The sequence below is a fragment of the Coffea eugenioides genome, chromosome 1 (genome assembly GCF_003713205.1).
Source record: "Coffea eugenioides isolate CCC68of chromosome 1, Ceug_1.0, whole genome shotgun sequence".
NCBI classification, from domain to species: Eukaryota; Viridiplantae; Streptophyta; class Magnoliopsida; order Gentianales; family Rubiaceae; genus Coffea; species Coffea eugenioides.
Genome location: NC_040035.1, coordinates 8191343 through 8201456, shown reverse-complemented (window position 1 = coordinate 8201456; position 10114 = coordinate 8191343). Strand labels below are relative to the sequence as shown.

The 10114-nt window shown below is 34.0% G+C and overlaps 1 protein-coding gene across 1 annotated transcript; it reads right to left on the bottom strand.

The window, feature by feature from the left end:
* Positions 1-183: 183 nt before the first annotated feature.
* Positions 184-4411, bottom strand: LOC113765014 (cytochrome P450 81D1-like). Its single transcript, XM_027309068.1, has 2 exons — positions 3387-4411; positions 184-897 (listed from the first exon to the last, which is right to left on the bottom strand). Exons 1-2 carry the CDS (start codon positions 4257-4259, stop codon positions 274-276), a joined length of 1497 nt encoding a protein of 498 aa, XP_027164869.1. The 5' UTR covers positions 4260-4411; the 3' UTR covers positions 184-273.
* Positions 4412-10114: the final 5703 nt, after the last annotated feature.

Sequence of the window (10114 nt, the reverse complement as noted above, 5' to 3'; positions counted from 1 at the left end):
CACACCGTTTTCATTATTTTGGCTTGTGGGATTGTGCTTTGCATCTCCTTCTCCGCAACGTAGAATTGGAATCATTTAATGTTCCACATTTCCATGTAAAATACTTAAGTTTGTATAATTGTAGCATCAACTTGTATTGAAAGAAAGTTACAACTACAAATCTGAAATTGTAAGAGGAGCTCAAAACCAAAAATCAGACACTCATCTCTTGATATTTAAATTCAAAAAAAAAGAAGAAATCCCAATTTATCTCAATAGAACAACATATCTAACTTAAAGCTGAGAAATTGTTTTGATCATCGATGGGCGTGGCCTGTAAGATGCCTCCAAAGGCTTGGCCTTGCCCAAAGTTGCTCCTTGATTTTCTTCCAAATCCACCATTTCAGGCCCTGCTCTTTCCCACTCAAAGCATTGAATCAGGGTGCCCAATGTCAACCCAACCAACCTTATGGCCATGGCAGCTCCTGGACAAATTCTCCTGCCTTTTCCAAATGGAAGAAATTTGAACCCTTCATTCCACCCTCCCTCATCCATTCCTTCAAATCTTTCTGGCTTATACTTGTTGGGCTCTTCCCAAACATTGGGGTCCCTGTGAATTGCCCAAGCATTCACTAACAAAGTTGTACCTTTTGGAACCTTGTAGCCTCCTATGGTGCAATCCTCAGATGAAAAATGAGGCACAAGAGTTGGTGCCGCAGGAAATAACCTTAGTGTCTCGTTGATTATGCAGCGTAAATAAGGCAATTTGGAGAGATCGGAATCATTTAGCAGATGGCCAGACTGCATTTTTTCTAGCTCATCTCTTGCCTTTTGCAGTACATTAGGGTGATTTAATAGGCTGGACAATGCCCACTCCATTGTCTGAGATGTAGTATGTGTTCCGGCTGATAACATTATCTACACAAGAAGTAATGTACAGTCAAATTCAATGCAACTTTTTGAATGAATAAGAAAAGAATAGGAATTAGTTTTTAGAATCAAGTTGTTGACAAATAATGTCATTTCTCTTGCTATAGATCATGAATCAATAATTTACACTTTTGACATTGATCGCAAATATATGTCCACCAGTCAACATAAGAAGGGAACTATATATTATGGCATGTGATATCTATAGACCTCAATTATATGTAAAGGCATGAAGGAACTACCTTTTTTTGGGTGTTATTGCCAATATGCACACCTAAATTATCACCAATTTGCTTGTTACTCTCTAAATTGCTAATTTTAGAACTTCAGTATCTTGTTCTTTTGTTGGCCCATTGGTCAAATCCAAATAACTTTTTCTATAGTTAGTTTAGAAGGCTTCAAGTATCCTTAATCTGTTGTTTGTCCAAATTCTCTAATTCGTTTAGGGGTATTAAAGTATTTTATTCTAAAGTTGCTAAAAGAATTAATTGATTTTATCTTATTTGGACGATGTGCCCCAAAATTGATAGTATATTATACTTAAGTATCACAATTCATAGTTCAGAGTATAAACTGAAAAGCCAAAATTAAATAGGGGGTTAAATGTAGAAAACCCCCACGAACTATTACACTAGTTGCATTTTGTACCCTAAACTATTTTAATAGGCACTTTTCACCCTTAGTCAACTTTAAAATAATAAGAAAATTAACTCCATCTAAATAATTGATGAGATGACAAATTTTTCCTCCATTAAAAGCTTTTAAGTGACAAAAATACCCTTTTGGTAGAAAAAATTTGTCACTTTAAATGGATTAATTTTCACTTCATAATAAAATTCTAATTTGAAACATATAACAATAAAATATATGATCACTTTGAATGACAATTAAAACAAAAGAAGCAGGAAAAAACAAGAAAATGAATAAATTCAATTCAAGAATCTCATCAACCTTATTTTACTATGTATTTCAAGTTAGCCTAGGTAAGAAAAGATTGTTGTCAAGGAAAAGTAAATAATTTTGGTGTTTTATTAAAATTTTGTAGCCCAATATTTTGTTTCCTAATATATGGCTTCTAATTTTGGTTCGGTATTGAAATTTTATTGCAATTATTGTGCTAAATTCATATGCAAATTTTTGGGTTCTACTCCAATTTTATGCTTGTGAATATTTCAAATGAAATTTTGCTACATTATGATGCGTTGAAGTAAATTATGAGATTATAAAAATTGCAAGAGTAATCACTCAATAATATTTCTATATTTTGCCCCCATTTTGACCCCAATAGTCTTAATCCTCATTCAAATCGATTTTTTATGTGTTAACAATTAAACTTTTTGATATAAATTGAAAATTAGTCTATTTAAATTAGTAATCTTCCCCACCAAAATATTATTTTTATCACTTAAGTTTTAATGGAGGATAAATTAATAATTTCATCAATTATTTGGATGAAATTAATTTTCATGTTATTTTTTAGTTAACTATAGGTGTAAAGTGCCTATTAAAATACTTTAGAGTGTAAAGTCCAACCAGTGAACTAGTTCATGGGAGTTTTATGCATTTAAGCCTTAAATACCTATACTCAAATGAACACTTTTTAAAATGTCTTTAGTAATTGATAGAGTTCTTTTTTTTAAAAAAAAGTCCAAAAATTTCCGGCTTGACGTGGCTTGAGTTGTACATGATTAAATTTTGGATTTGTGCACATTTTTCTGTATATTTATCAAAAAGAGCCTTCATAACGACCAATTCTAAAACTATCTCACAGCCTCCACCGTTGACTTAAACCCAGCCACAAGTATCACGGTTAATGTTTAAATTTTTTGATGTACGAATATATCATAATATTGTATTGAATATGTATCAAATATTTTATTCATGTATATCACTTTTATTTTAAATAAAATAATATCATATAATTACACACCAAATAATGTAAAAAATATAACAATTGGCCAAACTACGCCAAATCTCTCCCCTCTCCCGTCAACAAGACTTATCCAATTTGCAAGTTGACAAATGCCCCAGCTCACCAGTCACCCCTAGATATTGGCATATTTAATGTTGAAAACATGCGGACCAAATTTTTGAAAAGACTTTCACCAAATTCCTTATCTAGACACCAACAGAAGTTAGTGGCATATACCATTTCCCCACTCACCGCCACTAGATCCGGTGCCTATCTACAGTCGGACGTGTTTTCTACAGTTCAGATCAGACCACAACATCAAGATACGGTTTAATTTGATCATTTCAATATTCAGATCAAATCGAGCTAATATGATCCAATTTCAACCATGAAAAGCATGCGGTTGTGGATCACTGCATCCCTCACCACTAGTCTTGGCGCTACCACTAAATATGGCTAAGACAATTTGTGCTACTGCTGCTACATGGGTGAGATGACCCACCTCAATTTGTCCTAATGAATTATAGACCAATTTGAGAAAGAGATTCAAGTAGAAGAGACTTACTTGTATAATTCCTTTAACAATTTCGTCAGTGTAGTATTCGGGTTCTTCTTCTTGTAGAGATAACAATTTTTGAATAATTGTTTTCCTTCTCTCTGTCGAACAAGAACCGTCTTCTGCTTCCTCTTTACGTGTTTGATCAATCAGGCCCTGAAGAAACTCGTCCCTCTTCTGGTGCAAACTGATTACACCTTTCTCCAACCCTCCATAGCCAACCCACCTCAAGATTGGAATATAATCACAAAGATCAGTGAGTGCTTGCGGTGAAAATATATCACCTGGCTGATCAGATGGCCATCTTTTTCCAGCAACTATTTTCATTATCACGTTGAATAATAACTCCCGGAACAAAGAACTCATGTCCTTAACTTTCCAGGTTTTCTCATCAGAGTTACTGGAAAACAATTTTTTGATGATGAAATGGATTTCTTCAGTCCAGATGGAGGAGAAACGCTGGAGTCGAATCGAAGAAAACATATGGATGGTTGTGACTCGGCGGAGATTTCGCCAGTGATCTCCATAAGGGGAGAGTATGAGAATAGTTGAGTTGTAGCCAAGGTATTTACTGGAAACTGACTCAGGCCGGTTCGCGAAAATAATATCATTCGTCTTGGTTAAGCATTCCTCTGCAAGAGATGGCGAGGAAACAACAAGGAAAGGACGAATCCCAAAATGAAGGAAAATCAGGGGACCATATTTGATGGAGAGCTTTTGCAGGGCAAGGTGAGGGGCAGTCTTCACAAGGTGAAGATGGCCCAAAATTGGAAGAGCTGGAGGGCTTGGAGGCTGCAGTTTTCGGTTCTTTTTTCGGAGATACTGATACTTTACAGCCATCAAGAATATGAAGAGACCAAGAATGGTGTAGAGTAACTCCATGATCAAGGCTCAAGATGCAAGAAGCAAGGAGAAAGATGTTTGTCGTTGACTTTATGTGCAGTGTAGTAATTTTGCATTTGGGCACTCTCTGATCACCAGTATCAGTTGTTTCATACATGAGCATCAATATTGATTCAATAAATAGGGGGTGGGATGGGTTGGGTCGGGTTAGATAATAAAATGGAAGGATCATAAGTAAGAGATTCTGATTCAAAATCTCTGACTTACTTACTGAAAGTTACAACATTAATTCAAAAAATATGGACAATAAACCAACAAATCTAGGCACTAAGATGACATCATTAAAACACATAATACTCTATCCGTCTCATTTGACTTGTCATGTATAATTTTGCACATACGTTAAGGAATTTGATTTTTGACCAACCAACAAATAAATGTTTCCATAATTACCTCTTAACTTGAATTTAAATTTTGTTTGTTGCTTTTGATTTTGGGAATTTTATAATAGTTTGTTAAAGCGTTTAATGCTAAAACATGACATTAATACTCTTTTTTATGAAGCGTAAAAAAGGGCAAATTGGTCTCTTTTCATTTTTCTCTTTTAGGCTATGACAAATAATTTGGGACAAACTAAAATAGAAAGCAAACCTAATAAAATAAGGCGGAGGAAGTAATTCTTTCCCTCATTAATACTTGTCTTACTATAAATATCATTTATTTAATTTGAAGTTCACCCCATAATTAATTATTGCATAGTGGAGTTGCTTTGACAAGTGACCATTGAAGAGAGTCCTTGCAGCTATCATGTTTCACTTCATTTTTCATGTGTGGGTAAAAGTAGATCTAAGGCAATAGCTGCGCAATTTTGAAATGAATACAGAGAGTGGATAAGATTGAAACGTGGGCCTATGAGTTTTAGTTCCTTCTATCATGTTTCTACATTTTGGTGCTTTCCAAATGCTTTAATGCTGCTGACTGTTGAATGAAGACATTTTGGGAAGCATCTGCTTCCCAAATTTAGCATTTTAAATTCAGAAATCAGTGGGTTTTTAATTTAAGTTAATAGCATTTGATTGAACATAATCAAAGTCAGAGCGCAAAAGTGTAATAGTGGTACAAAACTAAAATAATCAAAATTGAAATAGTTTAAACCATGTGCATGTAATAATAACTAAGTCCTCGAAGTATTCTGTGGTAGCCAATTTTGTCCTTGTGTAATTGAGCCACCCAAATGTTACATTTTCTCCATAGACTAGCTAGCCAACCGTCAAATATGCATGCTCTATAGTGGTGGAATGAATTGTTCATGATGTAAATTGTACCCTTATGAGTAGATAGATTTAGCAAGAATTGGAAGATTAGTACGAGTTGAGACTTAGATCGGAAATTTTTTGCTCGAGTCATTTGCCAGTGGTTTACTATTGTAGTTGACTAGTTAGATTGTATTTTATTTAGAGTGTGCTGAGTAGTGAGTGTATAACTATTCTTTTTTTTTTTTCGGTATTGGCCATTGGAACATCCATAAGTGTGGGATAATTTTTCCCTGATTTCAACTTAATAAAAATATGATATTTTCGGGGGTAGAGGGTAGGGGTGTAAACGAGCCGAGTTCGAGTTAATTTTGTGAAGCTCGAACTCGAGCTCGAGCTCGACGAGCTCAAAATATCAAGCTCGAGCTCGAGCTTAAAAAATAAAAAAAATTAATTATTATTTTATTTTTTAAAAAAAATAAATATTTATTTTTAAAAATGAATAAAACAATAATTTTTTTAACAAATAATAAAATATTAGGGATATATATGTAATTTTACTATTAAAATAAAAAATAAAAAATAAAAAAATATATATAATTGAGCTCGCGAGCCAACGAGTTTAATGTTTTTGAGCTCGAGATCGACTTAATTAGCTCGAGTTCAATGCGGGTACGCATAGCACTTCACATTATTCTCACTCCGTATTTTATTAACTATTCTCTTAATATTATTTGTAATTTAATTCGAATTCTTCTTTGTCAAAACTAATATGGAGATTAGTTTAAATCTCTGTCAGTCCTCGCAAGAAACTAGTCATAGCAAACCGTACAATTGGGGCAATACAAGTTTTGGAGAGGTTTGAGGATCAGGATTAACCCAAAATATATATAAGGCTCAGATCACGTGGTGTAAATAGTTTTCACGACATATTTATCGAATTCACAAAAATTTATTTTAAATTTACGTTGCATTCAAAATGATTCACATGACTGAATGAAAGGCTTAGATCTTGTTAAAATAGACAAAATCATTCCGAAACAGTTCACATGGCAATCATTTGTGCCCTTAACCTGGCGAAATATGCAATTTATTGGAAACTCATTATTTAAGGCAAGTGATATATGGTCCTGCTGCAGCACTCTCTTTGGATTAAAATTCACAATTCACGTTACTATTAGACATGGGATGTATGTCTCTTGCAGTTTTAACTGGCTTCTTCTAGATCAATAAGGATGTATAGTGCATTCGTATAATTCGACGATGGTTCATTTCCGCTTGATTCCTTTATAAGTTCAGTTGACCTTTCTCTAAAATATGTTAGAGTTAGAATAGGAATAGATATAAAAAAGATGAGTGACGACTATCAAAAAAAAAAAATAGACATCGGGTCAGGTTGCTCTATGGAGAAAGAAAAATTATAACATGGGAAACATTAAAAGTTGAAATATTTCTAACTTCAGCTAAGTTAATCCATCATTGCATTTGCTTAAACAACTCCTCCAAGCCATTTGCACTTCTCTTGGCAAGTGCATATATCTGGTAATATACCAGACAAAATATCAAATCTGTGGGAAGTTTCCTGTTTTGCTGTGGGATGTGGTACTGAAACTTCACAGCAATCCAGAAAACGAAAAAAAAAATGAGACTTAGGATGCTGTAGAGTAACTCCATAATCAAGATCAGCCACGGATTTAAGGGGGGGCTGGTGGGGGCTTAAGCCCCCCCCCAAGCCGCCGGAAAACCCCCTATATATAGGGGATTGATTTCTGGCTCCGTCCCTGGGTGGAGTGATGAAATCTGCGGTCTATCTGCGTAACCATTTCTTCTTGTGGTTTGAAGCCCTCTGTGACTCTGAATTTGTTATCATCAAGCTGCAAAACTGCAAGCGAAGGAGGAGAGTCTTCCTGCTGGATTTGTTTCGTACGTATACTTCATGATCCGGTCGTGATGACCACTTATCATCGCCCGCATCGCTTACTTTATGAGAGGATAGCTATAATTATAAATTTGTTTTTTACATTGTTTGATGCTTCACACAAGAAATATAATGATCATAAAATTATTGCATATTACGTTATCTTTCCATCTAACATTGCATAAAGTAAAGTTGGCATATCAAAAGAACTCTTGAAGGCTTAACTTTGAATATTGTCAAGACTGATTTGCGCAACAAAATGGGAGACGAGTGGATGAATGACTGTCTGGTTGTATACATCGAGAAGGATATTTTTGCAACAATTGAAAATGAGCAAATATTGCAGCGTTTTCAACGGATGAAAACTCGCAGAATGCAATTGCCTCCTCTTCGTTATTCGAGTGCAACAACTACCAATACTTCAAGTGTTAATCAATAACAAATTTTTGGGTATGTATAATTATATGTTTTTATTATTTTTATAATTATTGATTCTAAATTTTACTTATTAAATATATTTATTTCGTCACAAAAAAAAAATTTTAATACACTTCAGCCCCCCCAAAAATAAATTTCTGGCTCCGTCCCTGATCAAGATTCAGATGCAACTGGCAAGAAGAAAGAGAGAAGTTTGGTGTTGACTTTATACTGACAAAGTTAAGGTTTAACACTTCATTTTTCATGTGTGGATTTTCTTTTGATGCAAGTATTGGACGATTGTTAACTGAAAATTGACAAGAGTAGATAAGACTCTGACAAGGGACGGTTTTAGACTTTTAGTCCTTTCTATCAGCCATTAGAAAATAATGCTATTTTTGATTATAGACGTTCAAACTTTTTAAAAGTCTCATTCAACTATTTTTTCTATCAAACTGCATGCTAAACATTTTAAAAGTTTTATTTTGCCCGGTCAACTACTTTTTGTACAAAATAGACTATTTTGTTAAAATTCTACCATTAAGATAGACGAATGTTTGTCATGTGAGCCCGATTTAAATGGATAATTTCGTCATTGCGCGCCTAAAATCCATCTGCCCCAATGGATTAAACTATTCAGTCACTTTTAAAATACCTAAATCCCAAAATAAAATCTCGATCCCCACAAAAACTATTTTTGGCCCATCCAAAATAGAATTTGTGGTTTTTTCTGAAGCTATAAAAAATTTTAATTGATTTGGACATATAGATTTTGGGTGTGAAATGAAAAATTTATCCATTTAAAATGTGACTACTTTGGCAAACTTGTTATCTATCTTAATGGTAGAATCTAACAAAACGATCCAGATAAATCACTTTAAAAGTTTAGTAGGTTTTTTGGTAAAAAAAAAAAAAAGAAGTTGAGTGGGTAAAATGAAATTTTTTAACAAAAATTAGTGAGCCATTTCTTATTAAAAAAAATAGTTCAATGAATAAAATGAGACTTTTAAAAAATTTAGTGGACTATTTATTACAAAAAATAGTTACGAGAGTAAAATGAAACTATTGAAAAGTTTGATAACCTTCGACATACTTTACCCTTAAAAAACAAAAGAAGATCGACTATAATACAGCAAACTTCTTGGTCTACTAATGTAAAATAAAATCTTGCCAAACGTGCAAGAGTACAAAACTTAAACAATCAGAAATGGAATAGTCAACAAAGATTTACACACTAATCAAATTTTTGTACATTTTACCAAAGATATTTTCTGAAAAAACTTTACATATTCATGTTATGACCTGCCCCGACATTGTAGTGGCATCAACGAAGGCTGTCACTTGTCACAATGAGCTCAATTCAATTTGCATACGAAAAGGCATCTTTTATTTCTTTGTCTTGTTGCCCTGTCATAGCATGTTTTTGTCAAATTGAAATGTCTGAATGCGACATTAAATACCAGGAATATTCAATATGTGACCACTGATAAGAGAAGCCAAGAAACTGTCGATGTGGGAAGGGATTCCCATATTTTAAGCAGTTTTAGAACAAGCCCTTAGTGTATAGGAATATTTTAATCAGCCAAGTCGTAATCAGAACGGAGGAAACCGGCACGATACTGATCGCTGAATCGTGGATAACAATATATCTGTGGCGACTCGATCTAACTCGGAATCCGTGATGTATGGTATCGACCAATATATTCGAATCCACTCGGAATCAACTCGAATATTTTTTTCAAATTGTGCCTTTTTTGGCTTTATTTAATTTTAGTAATTTTTTCAGATATTTTGAAAATTTTCATGTGCTATAATATACATATTACCCAATATTCAACCAATATGCTGTGACAGATGTGGAACACGAGCAACAGCAACTCGTGACGGCGAACCATGAATGACAATGCAACTAACTTCATAGTCAAAGCAGCTCCTAGACAAGCTCTCTTCCCTTTTCCAAATGGAAGAAAATTGAACCCTTCATTGCATTCCATCATTCCCAAACATTAGGGTCACCATGGATCCCAGTTTTCTCCGGTCATTGTTACGTTCAACTCTTATTATTTGAATTCTGCAATTTGGGCAAACTATGATATTCAATTTAAAAGCAGTGCAATTACCACTGTACTGATATAATGATTGTTTCGTTTTGGTTCTTCATACCGTTTTCAGGCTCCCTGGTGTTCAAATGGATTGGTGAATAAATAAGACGCCTAATTAGGCTTGTGGGGTTGTGCTTTCCATCTCCTCCTTCACAATGTAGAATTGGAATCATTTAATGTTCCACATTTTCACGTAAAATATTT